This window comes from Eupeodes corollae, chromosome 2 (assembly GCF_945859685.1).
Source record: "Eupeodes corollae chromosome 2, idEupCoro1.1, whole genome shotgun sequence".
NCBI lineage: Eukaryota > Metazoa > Arthropoda > Insecta > Diptera > Syrphidae > Eupeodes > Eupeodes corollae.
The window spans coordinates 62,296,703-62,320,217 of NC_079148.1; the positions used below are offsets into that span (position 1 = coordinate 62,296,703).

Consider the following 23,515-nt stretch of genomic DNA (forward strand, 5'->3'; position numbering starts at 1 on the left):
CTCTATGCCAAATCGTTTAAAAAAGGTTATTAGGCTCAAAGGTTTTCCCACAAAATATTAGGTAATTATATTCTTAACATAAAACATTCGAAACCGAATTAAATTCTCTTGTTCTTCTACGGTACCAAGACTTTTGCACTATTGTTGTTAGGGACTAATACTTTTATTTTAACTTTTTTAAGATCCTTGAAGGATATTTTTCTGTTTTTCTTGTGTTAATTTGTTAAAAAAAAACTTAAACTTGAATAAATCAAAACATAAATTGAAAATTGTGTCTTAATATCATTTATACAACTCATTTATCAAGAATACCCACACGGATACCATGACTTTTGCTCGAAACTGTACATAAAAGTTGTCAAGATTCATACAAAAATGAACACTTGCAGTATGCGGAATAAAATTGTACCGTCTTTAAACAACTATGGAGGACCTGGTTTTTTTTGAAGAATTGTTAACTAATGTTGTTATGTCAAACAAAAGTTGTTCAAGTGTTTTTGTTGCGAATTTGTTAGAATCATTTAGGAACGACAATTGTTAAAAATTGTTGATTTGTCAATCTACCAATATCAATAATTAAAAAAATTGTTTTTATAACCTTAAATCGCAAAATTGAACAAAATAAGAATTGAAGCAGTTTTTAAATTATGGAAAGGAACCAAAATACATTCATCCAATATTTTGGAATACATTTTTGCTAACCTATTTGTATACATATGAATGTTCAATCAAATATTTTCTACCTTGAAATATACATTTGATCAATATTAATACATTATGCTCCTTTTCAATTCAAGTTAATAAAAGAAATTAGATTCCGTAGGTTCCAACCCCATCAAAACCTGCACAAAATTTTATTTCCTCAGACAACTGTGGAGTGGTAACCATGGTCATGGCAGAGATGTATACATAAAATAAAGGCGAATGACAATTTTGAAGGCCAAGGGCATATTTTATCTGAAAAGCAAAAGTGGCTAAAGATAAAGACCACCTATCTATTTCCACCCTCCTTCATACAGAATATAAATAGGTACGAATTCTTAATAGAAAGTGCATAAAATGACGTAAGTTCTAAGAGACTAGATGAAAATTACCTAACAATCACCGCTCAATTATTATTTAAAAATATTATGTATTTGTTTTTGGTTCTGGTTCAGCAAAATTTATTTATTTTCAAAAATAAATCAAGCATTTTTCAGCCGGCCGGTGTTGTTTGCGCAACTCCTCTCAGCTGTCGTCTCGTCTTGTCTTTGAATTATATTTTCGGGGATGTTTTTTTTCTGGTGTATATCGAAATATGTATCTAGGAGTGAGTGTGCAGTTAGTCAACAAAAATTTCATAAATATAGGTATGCACAAATAGACTTTTGAATTAATATTTATATAGTTTTTATTTTTATATTTATATAAACTTAGAATTTAGATTGTTTCCATTTAAACTGCGAACAATAGATTAAGTTTATGCATGTATGTGAAAATTAAATTTTGAAATGATTTTTAATTTCGATAAAAACAAAAAATCGTATTAATATCTTTATCTTTACTAAGAAAATTGATATAAAGTAATCACGCTTATTTTGAGTTTCGTTTGCGATCGAAAGTTATTCGAATTCGAAAAAGAAAGTTCATTAAAAAAAAACTAAGTAAACATTAACTTTCGAATGATTCGCATTAAATGTCAATTATGTGTCGTTCAGATATTTTCTGGTGAATAGCTAAAGAAACATGTAAGTTTAAACAATTTATATACGATAATTAAACGAACCCGTGGCATGGTTAGTGCGTTGGACTGTCATGCAAGGGGTCTTGGGTTCAATTCCTGCATGTGCCAGCTTAATTTAAAAAAAAATAATTTTCGCGGGTACTGCCTCTTGCGAGGAATTGACAAATCCTTCAAGAGTAATTCTTGTCATGAAAAAGTGCTTTCTCAAAATTAGCCGTTCGGATTCGGCCTTAAATTGTAGGTCCCTTCCATTCCTGACAACAGTACTCGCACACAGGAATGGTTGAGAGTTGTAAGTCACTAGGCCCTGGTTCAAAACGGACTGTTGCGCCACCCCATTTGATTTGATTTGAATTAAACGAAATTGGTTATATTGACGAGTTTTTTTGTTATTTTATAAAGGGCACAGTCACATTCTAATTGGAGCAAAAAGAAGTCCTGTTAAGGTTGTTGGAGGAGAATCCGGAGGTAGCGAAGGGCTTTTCTGTAAGCCGCGTAGATGCTGACCGGTTTTGGAGAGAGGCTGCCGTGAAGCTCAATAGCCATGGGCCTCCATCTAAAAACGGTGATACATGGAAAAATGTTTGTAAATAAAATAAGTGAAGTAAAAGATAAAAAATGTTCTGATTTCAAAAATAAAACCAAAAAGAAGTTGGTTGAACACGAAACAAAAAGGAAGCAGCCCGGTTTCAACGATAATAACTTAATTCTATTATCATAATTTGAACAAGCTATCGTTAGAATTACTTTGCTTATCCAGTCCGTAAGTGGAATCAAGACCAAGGTATTTGGACTAAATGAAACTCGTATTGAGGAGTCTGATGTGGCAGAAACGGCAAAAACATCAAACAATGACATATCAATGAGCTCTATTAATGAAGATGTAAAACATTTGGTGGAGGAACAGCGATCTGAACGAACAAAGAAGGAAACCAAATGAAGTCTTTGAAATTATTTTAATAAATATGATTTAAAATCGAACCAGAATAAAAGTGTTGATATCTATATGCGTTTCACCCTGATGTAATGGTTGGACTCATCAGAAGATGACCAATACACCTTGTCTTGACGCATATTTTCCCGAATAAATCGAGATTCCATATTATCCGAGCTACATAGAGCAACTGCGAATTATATAGTTGCTACAAGTCTTCAAAGAAGATAAATGGGATCAAATCCCAGAAATATTTGACTTTATTAACTTCACTTAATTCTTTTAATTCAGAAAATGTTAATCTGTGACAAACTCTGAATTAAAAATAAGATTTTTCGAAAAATAAAAATTTAGTGTAGTCACACTAAATCAAATCAAAATATCAAATCATTTAGAACAGCTGGTCTCCAAAAAAAATGTATTTTCGGTTCATTTTCTGCAATGAATATTTTTCATTCGAATCTCAAAATAAACAAAATTCATTCGAACTAATAGATCTAGTCACTGGAATCAACGTTTCATTTGAATCTCAAAATAAACATGAATTACTTGATTCTAAGACATTAAATAAAGTATGGCCCTCATTATAAATACTAAATCGAAAATTTTAGTCTAATCTTTTAGAAAGGTGAACTTTAACGTTAAAATAGAAGTGAATATAAAATGAAATTTCCGCATTAATTTTCAAAAAGTTTACTTAGAATCGTACGTTAAGATTTAATATTCATAATGCTGCCAATTTCTGTCATTCGGAGATATTTTCTTATTTATTTATTTGACTAGTCAATAAATCACATAAATATTTTGAAAAATTTTTCTTTGTTTTCAGATTAAGATATGAAAAGCACTGGATCATCGAGAGTAATTCAATGTCGTGTTAAAATGTATTTAAAAGCTATACAAATTGTCATTCAAAATCATTTTTTTAAATTGGAATAAGTTTTTAGGTTTGGAATAGGTGTATGCTCTTAAACAATGGAGAAAATATTGTTGTTCCTTTTTTTTTTATTATAGTTTTCAACCATCAATTCTACCGAATGCAATGAAGACTCAGTTCAAATTGGTAACCAAAAAATGTCTATTTCGAAAAAAAGGTGACATTTCATTTAATCATAAGCTGTTTATATTTAAAGGGCTACATTTTTTCTAATCATTTCGTCCTTATGTACATAATTATGTATGTGGAGTTTTTTTTTGTTGTATGTTTTTTTTTTGTACATTTAATTGTTTTATTTATAAATCTATTCAAAATAATATGTACATATATTTTATTTATTACAAATCATATTTGGGCTTATGGGAGAATGAACCAGTCTTAACTATTTGAATTTTTACTCGTAATGTGACACACATTTCAATGCGGAATAAAATTGTACCGTCTTTAAACAACTATGGAGGACCTGGTTTTTTTTTGAAGAATTGTTAACTAATGTTGTTATGTCAAACAAAAGTTGTTCAAGTGTTTTTGTTGCGAATTTGTTAGAATCATTTAGGAACGACAATTGTTAAAAATTGTTGATTTGTCAATCTACCAATATCAATAATTAAAAAAATTGTTTTTATAACCTTAAATCGCAAAATTGAACAAAATAAGAATTGAAGCAGTTTTTAAATTACTTGAGAAATTGAACAAAAATTGTATATTTCAAAACATATCCCGAAATATTTCAACAAAAGGATGAAACGCAAAGAGAGCAATCAACAAAAAACATTGCATACTGTAATTGTGGTCTAATTTATATGACAAATTGCTCTTCTAAGTTCATTATTTCTCCCAAGCCACACAAAACAATTACTTAAAAAAAAACATTTACTTTGACACTTACAAATTATAAGAGTTTGACACTTCAACAAAGATTTTAGGAAAGGTGTAATGTTGTAATATTGGGGGCATTCATTAAGCTAATCGCTAATGGCTACATTGTCAAGGGATTCTGATTGTCTAAATGCAACTACAAAAGTAGTTCAAATTTCCCCTCCGACGTAGTCTAAAAATTTCAGCTACAAAGTTAGTACACACTTGTTTTGACGTTTCACAATCAGCTGCTCGGTAAGGACATAAGAATGCAAAATGAAATGTATGAAATTCAGTATTTAAATACATATACATCAACCATATTATATCTTCTATTTGGTTTAATTGAATTTAAAAAGAAAAAAAAAAACTATTTAAAGTTCTGAAAACACAAATGTTTCCTATTTTATATATTTGTATTTGTCATTAATATGATAGTTCCAGATTTACTAAATTTGTAGTGCAATTTTTTATTCACAAAGCGAGTTGAATTTTGACTACGTAGCCACTAGCTTTATGAATGCGCCAAAAAACAAAAATCTGCCTATAAATAATAAAGCTATATTCTATCAATATAAAAAAAATAAAATTGGGTGGCGCAACCGTTAGTTTGAGAACTAGGACCTTATGATTGACAACTCTCAACCATTCCTGTGTGCGAGTACTGTCGTCAGGGATTATAGGGACCTACAGTTTTAAGCCGAATCCGAACGGCAAATTTGAGAAAGCACTTTTCACTTTTTAATTCAAAATACAAATTTTTAATTTATAATAGTAAGTCTACCCTTTTCTCTTAACGCTTTATTAAGTTAATAATATTGTAAATAAATAAATGCGCTCATGAAAAGGTAGCTTATAAAAATAATAACAATATTGAATATAGACTCTATTTCAAAACTTGTTCAAAGAGTAATAATTAGAATCATAAGAAAATTAGTTATATCAGCTCCTGTGTTTAAGAAAACTACACTATAGAATAAGAATTTTCCGAACTCAAACTAAAGGCAGATGTCTACCGTTCCAATTGAGTCCGGAATATTTGTATTCCCTTGTGTAGTTTTCCTAAACACGGGATCTGAAATAATTCATTTGAACTTTGTTTTCTTTATAAATATGGGTATATGTGTCCCGTTTACAATACAAATTTACCGAGGCATTTCAACAAGGCGTAAATGTCATGTTTTGTTCCCTAGCTTTTCAATTATATTTGAATGAGATTTATGCCTCATCTCTCGAGAGTCTTTCATTAACATAAATCTTACAAGCTGAACAATTATCGTTTTTTTCGATATCATTGTCTTCAATTCACTTAGGGGCCAGTTATAACTATCATTGTTATCAATCCGGAACATTTTTTGAATGGATATTTGATTGTGTTTAGGCGCCGTTTAAAGCTATCAGTAAAATCCGTTAGTAAAGGCGGCACTTCTCGGAGCACGCTTTGCTAAAAGTATTATAGACTCGCACGGAATCACTTTCAAGAGTCGATATTTCTGGTCAGACTCCAAGACTGTTCTCTGTTGGCTCTAGAACCACCGAAGATACCGACAGTACGTTGCATTGAGGGTGAGTGAGATTTTGGAGCTCACTGATGTAACAGAATGGAGATGGATCCCCACACACATGAATGTCGCCGATGAAGCCACGAAATGGCAAAGGCCACCGGAACTCAAATCAACCAGTCGATGGTTCAACGGACCAACTTTCTTGGAATCAACCATAGACGAGTGGCCACAAGAGGTGATTGTGGGCTCTACAATCGAAGAGTTGAAAACACATTTCGTATCAGTTCATAATATTGCCCAAGAAAACATCTTTCGGTCACACGAAATATCCACCTGGCGAAAATTGCTGAGGAGTACCGCGTATGCCCTGCGTTTTGTTAACAATACATCAACCAGAAGGAATAAAACACTCAAAGTGATCGGCCCCCTATTAAGAAGCGAACTACAGTCAGCCGAAAATGCATTGGTGAAAGAGGCACAAAAATGTGTATACGCCGAAGAATTGCAGATCTAACAATGAACCGTGGTGTTGAACGAAGTAGCCCACTTTTTAACCTTAACCCATTTTTGGATGAAAACCATCTTATACAAGCTAATGGGCGCATTTCTCTAAAACAAGAACTCAATCAAGATCTCAGACTGCCTGTAATTCTTCCAAGATACCATCGAATTACGGTGCTAATTATCGAAGATGTTCACTGCCATTTTAACCATCGAAGTGATGAAACAGTCGTCAACACTCTTCGTCAGAAATTCTATATATCTCAACTGCGATCCACTCTCAAAGCTATCAAGAAATTATGCCCACGCTGCAAAATAAACAAAGCATGGCCGCACCCACCGATTATGGCGCCACTTCCTCAAGCGAAACTAGCTTCGTTCTGCCGACCCTTCTCATATGTTGGCGTGGACTACTTCGGCCCCTTTTGTGTCACCGTAGGGCGAAGAACGGAAAAGCGATGGGGAGTTCTTCTAACCTGCCTCACCGTTAGAGCGGTTCACATAGAAGTTGCTCATACGCTGACAACGGACTCTTGCATCCTTTGCCTTCGTAATTTCATAGCCAGAAGAGGTACACCGATTGAGTTCCACAGCGATAATGGTACCAATTTTTGCGGGGCTGAACGAGAGCTGAGAGAAGCCTCAGCCAGTATTCGGAAAGATAAACTGATGGAAACCTTCACCACCACAGTAACTCAGTGGAAGTTCATACCCCCTGGCTCGCCACATATGGGCGGTAGCTGGGAGCGGCTAGTGCGATCTATTAAAAATGTTCTCTACTCTATTATGCCATTAAGAAACCCAAACGATGAACTCCTTCGCTCTATGTTAATAGAATCTGAGAACATAGTGAACTCACGACCGTTGACATATATTCCAATAGATCCAACCAAGCTCTAACTCCTAACCATTTTCTGTTAGGATCGCAATGTGGCTCAAAACCATTAGCACAATTCGACGATGACGCAACAGTACTGCGAAAAAATTGGCTCATCTCACAACAGTTTGCGGACCGTTTCTGGAAGCGCTGGATAGCAGAATACCTACCTACGCTTACCAGACGAACAAAATGGCTCACTCCGGCAAAACCCTTAGAAGTGGGAGACTTAGTCCTTATTGTGGACCCAACTAATCCCAGGAATAGCTGGCCGAAAGGGCGAATAGTAAACGTGAAAAGATCATCCAAAGATAATCAAGTACGAAGCGCTTTCGTACAGACGGCGAATGGGGTGTATGAAAGACCCGCAGTCAAGCTAGCTGTCCTCGACATCAAGACGCCACCTAACACTTGCCCAGGAGAAACTACCGAGGAGGAGTGTTGAGAGGGATGTATACACATCCTAAAAAAGAATTGTAGTTACTCCAACCGAGTGTAAGATGGAGCTGTAATCTGTTCATACCAACATTCAATCATCAAACAAACTATAATTCAACATTTTAATAATTACATCCTTTTTTTGGTTTGATTGAATGTTGGTACGAGCGGAATATAGCTTCGCCATTTTTGTAAGCCACGAGGCAAGTTTCTTCTAGACTAACAAATTTAACTTATTTCTTTGAAATAAAGGATTTGTAACCTAACGAAAAAATACCAAGTTGGTATTTATACTGCGTTCACAAATAAGTCTTTGCTGTGACTAAATTGTCACAACATTTGTATTTTACCTTTTGAACATGTTTGAGCTTTATTTAAAAAAAAATACAATATGATGAATTCAATTACCAATCATTTTTGTTTTTAAATTTAAAAATGTATTTGAAGCTAAATTTATTGCGTAAATCCATTTAAAAAATTTGAATGATGAAATTTCATTTTTACTGAAGAAAACCAAATGCCAAAAAACTTCTACTTCGCTTTACTTTTGGCGTTCCAATTTTGTACTGTTCTTACCGCATCAATAAAAACATTACTAGTGAAAATAAAGGATAAAGTAGGCGCAAAGTTCCAGGTTACTTAATATATTTAATGTAATGACGTAAATTTACTGATTGTTTTAAACGCTTATCAGTAAAACATTTCAGAATCCTGTTGTTTCAATGTTTACTGATGAATTTTACTAATAGCTGTAGGTAAAAAAGTATCAGCTGTTCAGTAAAATGAATTTCCGTCCGAAAAATAGCGAAAAATAAATGCGCAATTACACTTATTTTCTCAAAAAATTTTCAGTATACAATTTTATAGATTTAAAAATGTGACCGGTTCGATGTTAATGATATTGTTATATTATAACTGGCCCCTTAATGACAGACATTTTTAATGATCGACCGCCACAAAAATTCCAATGATTGATTGCATTTGTGAAAAACAATAATAGCTATATTTGACCCCTTAGAGCCTAAAGAATAGACTGAAAATTGAATTAGTCATATACTAACATTTTTGAAAGTTCATCTTAAAATTTAATTTATCATGTCAAGTCTCACGAATGCTTAAAATGTTCTACTTGCTAATCTTTTGCAAAGATGCATTACTTTAACGAGAACTTACATATTCACTTCACTTTCTAAACTTTTCGTCTCAAACTATTTTTAGTTTTATTTTTTTACGACACGTTCCAGAAGTAAGTTCCCAAACACCTGGTGCTCTTCGATTTTAAACTATACTATCTAACTCTCATCACGTAAAAGTTACCCTACTTATGGGTTGTAGACAATAAGGCATTATAAGTTTTATTTGTATCATGGATGGAGTTTGTATCGATACAAAAATAATATCACTGAGTCACTGTAGTACCAGGCACAACTTCCTTATGCCTTTAATTTTTAATATATGCAAAAAATTAACTATTCACAACTCAAAGGCGCATGTGCAAAAATTAAGACCATTGTGCAGTTGTGTTCGTCAATTACATTCGTACAATTTTACTCAACTGCTTTCGAAAACAAATATACAAAACAGGTACTGAATCTGAAGAAACTCTGCTACGCACTCTTGACTCTTCCATAAATGCAAACAAAAACGGAAACAAATAAAGAAGGTACCAACACAGCTGGAACTGTTATGCTTATTTTTTATTTTTCAAAATAAAGGCTGCGGCTGGTTTAATTAACTTTTCGTCGTTTGAATTCAAGTTTGCATTCTTGACGATCAAAACCAAAATTAATTAACATCGTAATTTATATAAAGGTTTTTTTTTTCTTTTTTTTTAAATACAAAGTTCTACTTACCGCTGCGAGTTCTTTTTCGATTTCTCCAGCTCGAATCACCAAAGGTCCACGAACCGCATATTCCATAGTTATAAAGTTTGGATTGATATTTTCGACGGCAAGGCACTTGGACGACATTTTTCGTTTTGTTTCAAGTCCTGTTGAATTTAAAGTAATTTGATTGACAGCTGAAGTCAAGCTTCTATAATTTAAACGAGAATTAAGTGATGTAAACGAAGTTGCAGTTAATAAACGCGATGATTTTAAAGGCAACGATGAACTCGCGGATGATGCACCACCACACACATTAGAAGTTCCTCCTTGACTGAGACTGGCAGCGGCGAGAGGTTGCCGCTGTTTTTGCTGCTTTAGATGATGAAATGAGCTTTTCCAGCGGCGCACAACATTGTTCGCCATCGTAGATGTGGGGCCAGAGTTTTTTAGGAACATTTTGCTCTAATTAAGTATTTGTATTTTTTTTGTTTAAATTGTGTGTTCTCTTAAATTAAAGAGATTTCTTGTTAATCTGTTTTGAGAGCGTGGGAAAATTGCTTCTATAAATATAGGTAAAGATGTTTGTATGACTTTGTATAAAATAGCAATGGAATCGGTGCTATTTTTTTTAGTTTTGTTCAATAAATTCGTGTTTTATTTGTTTCTTGTTCGAAAGGCTGAAACAGAAAAAAAAAACAAAAAAGGGATAAGTAGGAACATCAATATATAAAATTCTCTTATTTTCTGATATGGATAATAAAGCTTGTTTGGGATTTGATAAATATACAACAATATGTAGGTAGGGACATATCTGAATGATAAGATAAAACGAAAGCTTTCGTTTATTTTGTATTGTAAATAGTTCGTATGGTTATTGGTTACGCAAGACGCAACTATTTGAGTTCCATTAATCGGTTGGTGATAATTAATTAGTAAAATATCTTAGTAAAACTGAATAACATTTGAGGTGTAATTTAACTATATACCTACATTTGTATGGATGTTTTTAAAACAGACCCAAAAAAAAGCTTTTTGAATGTCTATATACAGGGTGATATGTACAAGTTTTAAATAATTGTATATGCAACATGTTAACTTAAGAGCCTTGCACATGAGAGCGAACAACGAATGGAAGAACAAACGTGATTTTATACATTTCAAAAAGTCAATTTTAAACAAAAACACATTTTAATTATAAGAAACCAATTCAAACTTATGTTAGGATAATAAAATTTGCATTTTGTTCTCTATAATAAGAGAAGTTTGTGAAAACAATTTGGTAGTAACGAATTGCAGTGTGTTTGCTACGAACTGTCAAACTCTCTTCGCGTTCCACATACCATCCACACTGCAACGAATAAATTGTTCGCGCTCAACTTAACCTCAAAATTATACCACTCTTGTTTTGTTTGGGTAGGTAATTATAAATTGACAGTTCGTCGCTGTCTGCGAATAGATATAAAGCTCATGTGAAAGGAAAGTCAAATGGTAGACATGTGCATTCAAGAGGACACAAGCGCCCACAGGTTTTTCTTAAAACCAACCTCTGTCTATCGGGTGTCTAGTACCTCAACTGGAGATTGGGTTCCAACCCCAGTGGAAAGTTGTTGGGGGCAGCAAACGAGAGAGGTGGGGAGAGGTGTTTCCACTAAGGCACCTCTCCTTATCCAGACGGCAGCGAAGGAATTCCCGAGATGGAATCAACGGTGGCGTCTACAGTTCCAGTAAGGTTGAACTACTTAGTGAACACCTTATAGGGCTTCTTCGACTTATTCGAAGCCCAGGCCTGTAAGGAGCGGTTTTATCCGGCTCCCCATCCTTGGAGTTATACTTAGGATCTGGCCCTCCAGGTTGGAAGTTGTGCGTCGGGGTGACTTCCTGGCCACGTAAAAGCTTTCATAGTTGCGAAGCACCAACAAGCCTCGGATACGGACGGATTTACTGTTGACAACCAACGCAAACGAATAAAGGACAACGAACTTCGGATATGCACGTGGAATGTTAGGTCCCTTAACAGACCACGTGCGGCCGAAGAACTAGCGGAGGCCCTAGAACGATATAAAGCAGATATCACCGCCATCCAGGAAATACGATGGGATGGGCCGGGCAAAAAGAGGATGAAAAACTGCGATATCTACTATGGTGACTGCTACCACGAAAACCAACAGCGCTTATTTGGATGCGGATTCGTCATCGGAGCCAGACTTAGGCAAGAAGTCTTGAGCTATAGGTGCATCAATGAGCGCCTCATGACCATACGCATCAAGGCTAAATTCGGCAACATTAGCCTGATATGCGCGCACGCCCCCACAGAAGAGAAAGACGACAACACCAAAGATATGTTCTTCGAGGTCTTAGACAAAACATATGAGCAGTGCCCTAGCTACGATATTAAAATAGTCCTGGGCGATTTTAATGCCAAACTAGGAAGGGAAGACATCTTTGGTGGAATAATCGGGAAGAACAGCCTGCACGACAACACTTCCGACAATGGATTCAGGCTCATAGATTTTGCTGCTGGGCGAAACGTCATGGTAGCCAGTACGCGTTTTCCATACCTCAACATCCACAAAGGAACTTGGACTTCTCCAGATCAATCTACCGTCAACCAGATTGACCATATTGCGATCGACGCCAGACACGCTTCCAGCATTATGGATGTATGAACTTTCCGAGGAGCTAACATCGACTCGGACCACTACCTCGTTGTAGCCAAGGTAGCACTTCGGATTTCCAGACCCAAGGCAAGACAGGGAGGTGCTGGGAGAAGATACAACGTCGAACGGCTACAATCGCCAGAGATCGCCAAATCCTTTTCCGACCGAGTTACAAGTAACCTCTCTCGAAGTTCTCTGCCGCCAACACAATGTATCGAAAACCAGTGGCAGCATTGCCAAGATGCAATCAGAGAAGCCGCCTCTGATGTGCTGGGTTTCAAACAGCCACCAACAAGGAACCCCTGGTTTGATGAGGAATGTCGGCAGGCAAATGCAGCCAAACAAGAGGCACGCAAAGCAGCGCTGCATAAAAGGACGAGAGCTGCTCGTGAGCTCTATGAGCAGAAGAGGCGAGAGGAACGCCGACTTCTCAAAAGGAAAAAGAGAGGGCATGAGAAGCGTGCGGTCGAAGATGTTGAGAGGTATAAAAGCAGGAATGAGGTTCGAAAGTTTTATGAACAGGTGAAACGAAATTCACAGGTACATAAACCTAGAACCGAAGGCTGCAAAGACGAAAGTGGAAACATCATAGTGGAACCGCAGTCAATGCTGAGGATATGGAAGGACTACTTCTGCAGACTGTATAACGGCGATGAAAAACTGAATTCCGCTGTCAGGCAGGATGACCCATACGATATAGACGACGAAAGCCAACAATCCCGTCCTCCCGACTTAGACGAAGTAAAGATTGCCATATCTAAGTTGAAGTCTAATAAAGCCGCTGGAGCAGATGGCTTGAATGCCGAGCTCTTTAAAGCAGCTGGGGATAAGCTGGTTAGGAGCATGCACCAACTTATCTGTAAGATATGGACGGAAGAAAGCATGCCCGATGAATGGAACCTCAGTATTGTTTGCCCGATCCTGAAAAAAGGAGACCCTCTAAACTGCACCAACTATAGAGGAATAAGTCTACTTAACATCGCCTATAAAATCTTCTCTGCCGTAATATGTGAACGTCTAAAGCCCATCTTCAAAACAACCTGATAGGTCCTTATCAGTGTGGTTTTAGACCAGGAAAGTCCACAGTTGATCAAATATTTACGTTACGGCAGATCCTGGAAAAAAACTCAAGAACACCAAATCGACACCCACCATATTTTCATCGATTTCAAGGCCGCATGTGACAGCATCTACAGGGACGAGCTGTATAAAGCCATGTCTAGTTTTGGCATCCCTGCCAAACTCATCCGTTCGTGCAGGATGACCATGGAGAATTCACGCTGCACCATAAAGGTTGGAAACAACTTAACAGAACCTTTTGATGTCAAAAAGGCTTTAGACAAGGTGATGCGCTTTCATGCGATTTTTTTTTAACATCGTGCTTGAAAGAATAGTGCAGAGCTCACACGTCAACACTAGAGGCACTATCTTTCAAAAGTCTGTCCAATTACTGGCATATGCTGATGACATTGACATAATCGGAAGAACTCAGCGTGATGTCAATGGGGCTTTTGGGAGTATTGAGGCAGAAGCGGCAAAAATGGGTTTAACGGTTAATGAGGGCAAAACAAAGTACATGCTGTCGTCTAGAAAGGACATACAACACCGACGTTTTGGTCAAAACGTCACAATCGACAGACGTAACTTTGAGGTAGTCAGGGACTTCGTCTACCTAGGCTCCGCTGTAAACGCAGAAAACATCACCAGCGCTGAGATCAAACGCAGAAAAACTCTTGCTAACCGCTGTTTCTTTGGACTAAGAAAGCGATTGAGTGGTAAAGTCCTCTCTCGAGATATCAAAGTGTTGCTATATAAGACCCTTATCATCCCTGTCCTGCTATACGGTGCAGAAGCATGGACCATGACAAAAGCAGATGAAAGCACCTTGGGTCACTTTGAGAGAAAAGTTCTTCGTGTGATCTACGGTCCCGTAGAAGTGGAGTGGAGGAGAAGATGGAACGACGAACTGTACGGGCTGTACAGCGACGTAGACTTAGCCAGAAGAGTAAAAGTCCAACGACTAAGATGGCTGGGTCACGTAGAGCGCATGGAAACCAATGCTCCGGCCCGGAAAGTCTTCGAATCCGCACATACAGGACAGCGCAGTAGAGGAAGACCGCGGATCAGGTGGCGCGCACAAGTGGAAGGTGACCTCACCCAACTTGGAGCGCGAAACTGGAGACATCTAGCTAGGGACCGAGCTAGATGGAGAAGTTTGTTGGGTGAGGCCCTAGTTCACACAGGACTGTAGCGCCACCTTAAGTAAGTAAGTAAGAAAGGAAAGTCAAAATATGCGAACATCCACAGTTCGCAGTTCGTAGCTCATGTTCAAAATTCTTAAGTGATAGTTCTTACCTTTTTTGAAATTTAATGGCGCAAAACAACCTATTATTAAGGCCTTAGCACGATACTAGTTAACAATTTACTATATACATAGTAATCTACTAAATTTTCACTAATTTTAAAAACTTTTTATTGTTTTGCTAACTAGTATCATGCTAAAACCATTTTATTAACAAAAAAAACATGAACACATCTAAATAATGACAGATTGTGGAGCAAACAAAACAAACATACCTTAATATTTTTGCAAATGTCAAAGTGACAACATTTGTTTTTACAAAAGATAAAAATAAAAAACATCTATAATCGATTTAAAATCATATCAAGGAACTATTACTAAGAACATTTAGCATGGCTGGAGATAAAAAGCGACCGACGTTCGCGATCCCGAGATAGATACGAAAAAGATAGATAATAGTGTTTTGCACATGAACCAAATGACATTCATGTTTGACTATCGATTTTTTTTAGTTAGGAATGTAATATCTACCTTTTCTATTTATGTAGTGGTCAGCCATAATAGGTCAGACAATCCTAGCTGGTCGCTTGATTTGCACATGAGTGCAATCGATTGCACCTATGACTTTTGGGAACCTGACGATATTGTAAAATCCGGATTTGATGTCATTCAACTCCACAGGGGAAGATGGGAACTATACAAAGTGTGGAAGTAGTGAAGCAATTCGGCCCTAACGAGGTAACCGTCGGAGCGGAACTTTCTCTGCAACGCATCCCTTTTCGGAGATTGAATTCCGGTTTGGGGTAGCTGTCATCGGAAGAAATTTTACGGACATGAGACGACGCAATGCGATGGATATAAATTTCAGGCAGAGATGTGCAAATTAACCGATATATCGAAAATGCTATATATTCTCGATAATATGTTATAAAATAACGACAATAACCGTTTTAAACCATAAAAAATTGGTGGCAGAATGTAATATATTACTTATAAAAAGTAATTTTTTCAATTATAATGCGCTAGCATTTTTAAGACATTTAATTAGATGCAACGATTTTTAAATCAAAACTATCGAATAAAGTCCCCTCCCTATTTCAAACATATGTTTTTGTTTCCATTTGAAGTGTCAAAGAAAAAGAATAAATTGAAAAAAAAAAACTGTTGAAACATAAGTTTTATTTATTTATTTGACTTTATACAAGCAATAATAATAAGAAACGGATAGTGTTGGTTTATTTTTGGACGCTGAATCAAATGAGATTAGGGCGCAAAATAAAGAAAATAGGAGAACATTGCGAAATGAAAGCAATATAAGTAAACTATCTGACGCGGCGTAAACTTATCTTCTAATCTATAATAGGCATAAGCTAAGCATATGCGCGCATAAGTAAACGTGCGAATACAAAGAATCTCAATACGAGTGAACATAATGGATTCTAGCTCCGTTTCGTTCAATTTTTTTCAGTTTCGTTAACTTAAGCACACTTAAGCAAGAGCGATCCCAGTCGCTCGCCGCATAAGTAAAATCTGACATGTAGATAATTTCGCAAACTTAAGTGAATTTTCGTTGGGTTTTTGACATAAGCTTATGTTTGCTTATGCCTATTATAGTTGGGCCTTAATTCTTATCTTATAATAATTCTAAGATTCTCTTCCAGATTCAATAAAAACCTTCGCCTGAATAAAAATGCGTTTGCTTTTTTTTTGGAGCAGATTCAACACAAATACAAAACAAATCATCGGTCTGATTGTGTCACTCCGGAACATAAATTAGAAGCTTGCCTCAGATTTTTTGCCGAGGGAAACTACTAACATGGTGTTGGAAAAGATTTTCAATGTTCAGTTGGCCAGTCGACTATTTCCAGTCCAGTATTTTAAAGGAAACTTTAGATATAATGGAAGAGACCTTGTGCAGCAACTGGATATCTTTACAGATGTATGATGAAGAATGTCAACTGTCCAAAACATATTTCTTCGAAAAAACTGGTTTTCCTGAGTGCACCAGTAGAAAAAAAACATTTATTTTCAATCGCAAGGGATATTTTAGTCTTAACGTTATGTTTGTAAGATGTTAGTTTTACCTTTAAAGTACTACTTTAAAATTATTTTTATTTTAGATTTGCGACTACAAAATGAGAATAAGAGCCGTTAATGCTAACTACCAGGGAGCAAACCACGACTATCATGTTTGGGCTTTGAGTCCTGAACGACGGTATTTCGAAAGAAATCATTTAAGTACAAGAAATACAGACCATCTGAATTTGTTTCTTTTTGTAGGTGATTCAGAATATCCATTGGAGCCCTGTCTTATGACACCATTCAGGACTCCTACACCGCAAAGCGCAGAGAGCCGTTTTAATATATGTCACAGAAGAGCTCGTAACATAGTTGAACGTTCAATAGGATTATCGAAAAGCAGATTTCGTTGCTTGTTAGGTGCACCTTTGAAATCTGCACAAATTTGAAAACAAAAACATCACAAGCCTTCATGGTGTTTGTCTTTGGTTCTTAAAACTATTTTAAAAGAAAGAAAACACTTTCCGCAACAAGAACTTGTCGGAGGACTTCGGAAAATTGTATGTTTGTATCTGTCAAGAATAAAACAAAACAAGTACTTCATCGCAAAGCATCGCATGCAAATTGCATTCGTTGAATTTTGTCGGAGAGAATGTCCGATCAGTTGATCGGACAACTACCTTGAAGCAAAATGTCTCCGATTCGGAGAGAATTCCGCTCCGACGGTTACCTCGATAGGGCCGATTATTTTTTGCAATGTTTTTAATTATTTTTCCCACTGTGGACTGCACCATTTCATGTAACGCTCCTATAAAGTAAAAGTTGTGCATATTTACATGTTTGTTCACTAGTAATAGAAAAGTTTATTTAACAACATCGGTTTGATGGACATTTCTTGCAAAAAAATGTAAAGTTACTAGAACTTACAAATCTGGAGAAATAAGTAGCCAACGGTTTGTAATAGGGTCTTGGATGTCAAGATTTTCAACCAAGAACCGAACAGTTGTCTTATCAAATTTATACCTGGAGTAAAATTCAACATCGTCCAGCTCTTCAAGAGGATTTGCTCGAGTTTTAAAACTTTTAACTTTCCTACATAACACTGAATCCTCAAACATTTCAAAATCTACTTCCTCTGAAAACATTTTAAACGAATTTACTTTTTATGATATCTATAAATAAATTTTATTTCATAATTTGTCAATTTTAAAACATTTTGTCACATTTAAGAAAAATTACATATGTCATGCAGATTTAGTACGATACTAAAAAGATAAAGTAGCCATTTGCTGATTTTAACTTTAGTAAAATGTTAAGAAGATAATAAGATACTTGATAAAATATTCAAAGCTAATCCCGAACTTAAATTTTAAAATATAGTTTTATCTATCCAGATGCACAAACTAGAAAACGAAAATGGCTAATTCATGTATTTCTTTCGGAAGAGAAGAGCACGCATTTGAAATACATATTTGAAACGAATGTGAAGTTCAACTCCTTGAGCAAATATTGAACCCCCCCTTTTTTACCAATTAAGTTTGATATGGGAATATCAAAAGTTTCTAAAAAATTAAGTATGGTTTTTGATACACTGTTCTTTTAATGGATATTGACACTGCGTTTACACTATGAGTTTAAATTTATGTAAAAAGATTGACATAATAAAACGTGCCATATTTAAATTTTTCGTGTTACCGTGCCACGAGAAAATTTCCGTGTCAAAAAGGCACGATCGTGCCACATCGGCAACGCTGATCCAGATCCACAAACTTGAAAACGAAAATGATTCTGTGATAAGGTTTAAACATATTTATGTATGTATATAGTGAGATTTACAAAGTATGGGTAGGTATTAAATCGTGGCAAATTGAACAAAAGAGGTTTAAAATAGTTTTTACATTGAAGTTTATATTGCATTATTTTTTTGTTTGTATTTTGGAATTTTTTTCTTTTTGGACGCTTTTTTTAAGTACGAATTTGAGAACGAATGTTTTCCTGCTCATCCAATAGCAGTTTAAAAACTTTAAGGTTAAGGTTAGGTTAAGGTGGTTACCGACAGGTAAACCCAACACACTTTGACCAATATTTTGTCCGTTATATTCAATTAATGCCAGCTATAAAGCCTTTAAAGCGATAAGTGCTAGAGTTTCTCGGATCACTAGTGTCAATGTAGTTGAAGTCTACTAAGTGGAGCCTTCGTATTTGTGATAGGGCTGGACATGAAAGAAAGTGAGACACTGTCTTTTCTTCTTCTTCATACCTGCAGTTTCTACAAGTTATTTGCAGGAGCTAAAAGTCGAAAAGCATATCTACCTATTAGGCAGTATCCTTTAAGAACACCTTTAACGGAGCTAATGGCCAAACTTATTTATTTGTATGGATGTTTTTAAAACAGACCCAAAAAAAAAGCTTTTTTTAATGTCTATTTACAGGGTGATACAAGTTTCAAATAATTTTACATGCAACATGTTAACTTAGTGATAGTTCTTACCTTTTTTAAAATTTAATTTTGGCGCAAAATTTTAAACGATTTAGTACGATGTTAAATCATTTTTAGTATGACACTATGTTAAAAAAAAGATTTTGATAATTTTAAACGAGTTTATTATCGTACTATCTACTTAACATTTTACTAAAGGTAAATCACCAAATGGCTACTTTATCTTTTTAGTATCGTACTAAATCTGTATGACATATGTCATTTTTCTCAAATGTGAAAGTGTTTTAAAATTGGCAAATTTTGAAATAAAATTTATTTATAGATATCATAAAAAGTAAATTAATTTAAAATGTTTGAGGATTCAGTGTTGTGTAGGAAAGTTAAAAGTTTTAAAACTCTAGCAAATCTTCTTGAAGAGCGGGACGATGTTGAATTTTACTCAAAGGGGGTCATTCCGTAAAACGATAATCGCTAGACGATAGCGTTTCGACGATAGTCTCACTTCACGTAAGACGATAATAGTCAAAGTGATATCGTCAAAACGATAGCGTTTGCACGATAGCTAAGTAGATATCGTCTGCTATTAATTTCCATTGACAACTAAGCAAATTGAAGCAAAAAAGTTTCGGTGTAGTTGTTACAAAATGAAAATAAAAACTCAAAAAAATACAATGAATTCGGTTACGCATTTTTTTATATACACAACATTAGTAATCTCTCTTAATTGTTGTTAAATAAATAAAACAATTCTAGTTTTTGGAATTGCAAAAGGACTTTATAATGATATTATAAACAATAAATTTGCCAGACGGTTATCGTTCTACATGCATAATGTATATACATTAAAATTTGTTGTAATTATTGAAACTTTGGGGCATAGAAACATTGGTATATTCGACAGGCAACGATTCTTGAATCGCTCTTGTACAAAGCACTAATCCAAATTAGTTTTGGAAACAAAAAATATTAATGAAGCCAAGTTATGTGGATAAAATAAAGTCTTCACTTTCTTCCCTTGGACAAAATTGGGTTTATTACTGCAGCTGATTTACAAAAATATCAGACATTGGACAAACATTTTGGTATCATAGTTTTATCTTGGGCGACAACAAATGAAAAACCAAAAAGTGACAATAACAATAAACATCACAAAACAGGTGGCATGTTTATTAACAATACATTTTTTTGCAAATTTTCAAAATTTCTCATAGAGAAAAACCAAGTTTAATAACATTTTCAAGCTATTGAACAAGCATTATCTTTCGTTGAGTTCATTTTGACATTTCAGTCATAGTATAATATACTCAACGAACTTATACTGAAAACGATTGAACGAGACGATATCGTTAATGATAAAGTATCATACACATGAGCTACGAATTGCGAACTGCGAACTGTGGATGTTCGCATATTTTGACTTTTCTTTCACATCTGTTTTGTTTCTATTCGCAGACAGCGACGAACTGTCAATTTATAATTACCCTTTTCAACAAACAAAATAAGAGAGATATAATTTTGAGGTTAAGTTGAGCGCGAACAATTTATTCGTTGCAATGTGGATTGTTTGTGGAACGCGAATAGAGTTTGACAGTTTGTAGCAACCACATTGCAATTCGTTGCTAACAAATTGTTTTTACAAAATTGTCTTGTTTTAGAGAACAAAATGCAAATTTTATTGTCCTAACATAAGTATCAATTGGTTTCTTATAATTTAATTGTGTTTTTGTTTGAAATTGACTTTTTGAAATGTGTAAAATCACGTTTGTTCGTCCATTCGTTGTTCGCTCTCATGTGCAAGGCTCTTAATCTTTTTGACGATTATCGTTTCTTAAATTACGGAATGACTCCCCAGGTATAGATTTTATAAAACAACTGTTTGGTTCTTGGTTGAATCTTAACATCCAAGACCTAATTACAAACCGTGGGCTACCTATTTCTCCAGATTTGCAAGTTCTAGTAACGTTACATTTTTTTGGAAGAAATGTCCATCAATCTGATGTTGGTAAATAAACTTTTCTATTACTAGTCAACAAACATGTAAACATGCACAACTTTTTGAATACTTTAGGAGTATTACATGGAATGGTGCAGTCCACAGCGGGAAAAATAATTAAAAACATCGCATAAAGAATTGCTTCACTACTTCCACACTTTTTAAAGTTCCCATCTTCCACTGTTGAATGACATCAAATCCGGATTTTACAATATCGCCAGGTTCCCAAAAGTCATAGGTGCAATCGATTGCACTCAATTGCAAATCAAGCGACCAGCTAAGATTGTCTGACCTATTATAGCTGACCACTTCATAAATAGAAAAGGTAGATATTACATTCCTAACTAAAAAAAAATCGATAATCAAACATGAATGTCATTTGGTCCATGTACAAAACACTATTCTCTATCTTTTTCGTATCTGTCCCGGGATCGCGAACGTTGCTTTTTATCTCCATCCATGCTAAATGTTTTTAGTAATAGTTCCTTGATATGATTTTAAATCGATCATAGATGTTTTTTAATTTTATCTTTTGTAAAAACAAATGTTGACACTTTGACATTTGCAAAAATATTAAGGTATGTTTGTTTTGTTTGCTCCACAATCTGTCATTATTTAGATGTGCTCATGTTTTTTTTTTAATAAAATGATTTTAGCATGATTCTAATTAGCAAAACAATAAAAAGTGTTTAAAATTAGTGAAAAGTTAGTAGACTACTATGTATATAGTAAATTGTTAACTAGTATCGTGCTAAGGCCTTAATAATAAGTTCTTTAAAATTTTGCGCCCTTGATAAAATATTCAAAGCTAATCCCGAACTTAAATTTTAAAATATAGTTTTATCTATCCAGATGCACAAACTAGAAAACGAAAATGATTCTGTGATAAGGCTTAAACATATTTAAGGGAGCTTTACATACGATGGGTACCTACGTATTAAATAGTGGCAAATTGAACAAAAGACGTTAAAAATAGTTTTTTGAAAAAAAAAATAATTTCATTAAGTTAAGGTTTGTATTTTGGAATTTTTTTCTTTTTGGACGCTTTTTTTAAGCATGAATTTGAGAACGAATGTTTTCCTGCCCATCCAATAGCAGTTTAAAAACTTTAAGGTTAAGGTTTAAGGTAAGGTTAAGTTTGCTACTGACAGGTAAAGCCAACACACTTAGACCAATAGTTGGTCCGTTGTGGTAACACATTAATCCAAAGATCTAGCTTACTCACTAAAAGCGATAAGTGCTAAAGTTTCTCGGATCACTAGTGTCATTGTAGTTGAAGTCTACCAAGTGGAGCTTTCGTATTTGTGATAGGGCAGGACATGAAAGAAAGTGAGACACTGTCTTTTCTTCTTCTTCATACATGCAGTTTCTACAAGTTATTTGCAGGAGCTAAAAGTCGAAAAGCACATCTACCTATTAGGCAGTATCCTTTAAGAACACCTTTAACGGAGCTAATGGCCAAAATTATTTAGTTGACAGACAAGTGGTGTCCATCTGTGGTGGTTCGATTTTTGTATGGTATCATAATTTAGGCTAGGTATACAAGTAGCTAAGGGTATACCGATGTTAGATTTGTTGTTCAGCAAAGGTAAAATTGTTCTATTCTTTGAAGCTTTGCAGTTTTCTAGAATGTCTCTATGAACTTGCATACAAAAGATGTGAAATGATCGACAGTTTCGAGCTGTTTCTGAGTTTATGTCAGTTCGACTATATGAGAAGGTGTGCTATAATTAGTAATATCTCGTTTTCATTGAGCCAGGAGAGAGCATCTTTGATGAGGAAGTGAATAGCTTCGTCTTTTAAAAACCTAAAAGGGGTGGACACTTGAAAGTTTTTGTTGAGTTATGGATTTGAGGATAGTCAGCCGACGTAGAATTGTAAAAACGGCTTGTTTCAGTCATACTCAAAAATTTGCATTTTGTAAAGACATATGTACTTTTATATATTGAACTTTAACTTTTGAGTAAATTCAACGTTCCTTTAAGGTTTATGAACGGCAGGTTTAAACAAAGAATGACATTTTTTTTCTAAATAAATACGATATGGAACATATTCAAACGGAATATTAATGATAGCGAATATTAATGACTCAATTATACATGAGTTTTAATGAAAAACTTCATGAATTTATATACCCTTAAAAAGCGTAATAAATCTTCTTCATTTATAATTAACGAGGTAATATACATATGTATCTCGAAAACTCTATAGTTTTGTAATATAAGGAGAACAAATTTATCAACCTCGGAATTCGAAATTTGTTTATACCTTTCTTTTGGTATATTTGCGTCGTAACAAATGGAAAACGAAGTTTTAGTTTCTATTGATCTAATGATGCTTACGCCTTTTCAAAAAATCTTAAGCATTGATTTTCTAAAATGTTTGTATCAATCATGTTTTCATACACCAAAAGGAAGGTATAAAAGAACTTCCAGATAAAACTCTTACTTTATTGCACTATAAAGTAATTGTTTTTTTTTTTTTATGGGATTGACAAATATAAAA

At 34.8% G+C, this 23,515-nt stretch overlaps 1 protein-coding gene across 1 annotated transcript in view; it reads right to left on the reverse strand.

The window, feature by feature from the left end:
* Positions 1 to 23,515, reverse strand: part of LOC129944298 (alanine aminotransferase 1) — a 73,279-nt gene that overhangs the window by 30,242 nt on the left and 19,522 nt on the right. The window contains exon 2 of the mRNA XM_056053644.1: positions 9,627 to 10,276. Coding sequence (XP_055909619.1) covers positions 9,627 to 10,055 — 429 coding nt within the window. The 5' untranslated portion in view covers positions 10,056 to 10,276. The remainder of the gene's footprint in view (positions 1 to 9,626; positions 10,277 to 23,515) is intronic.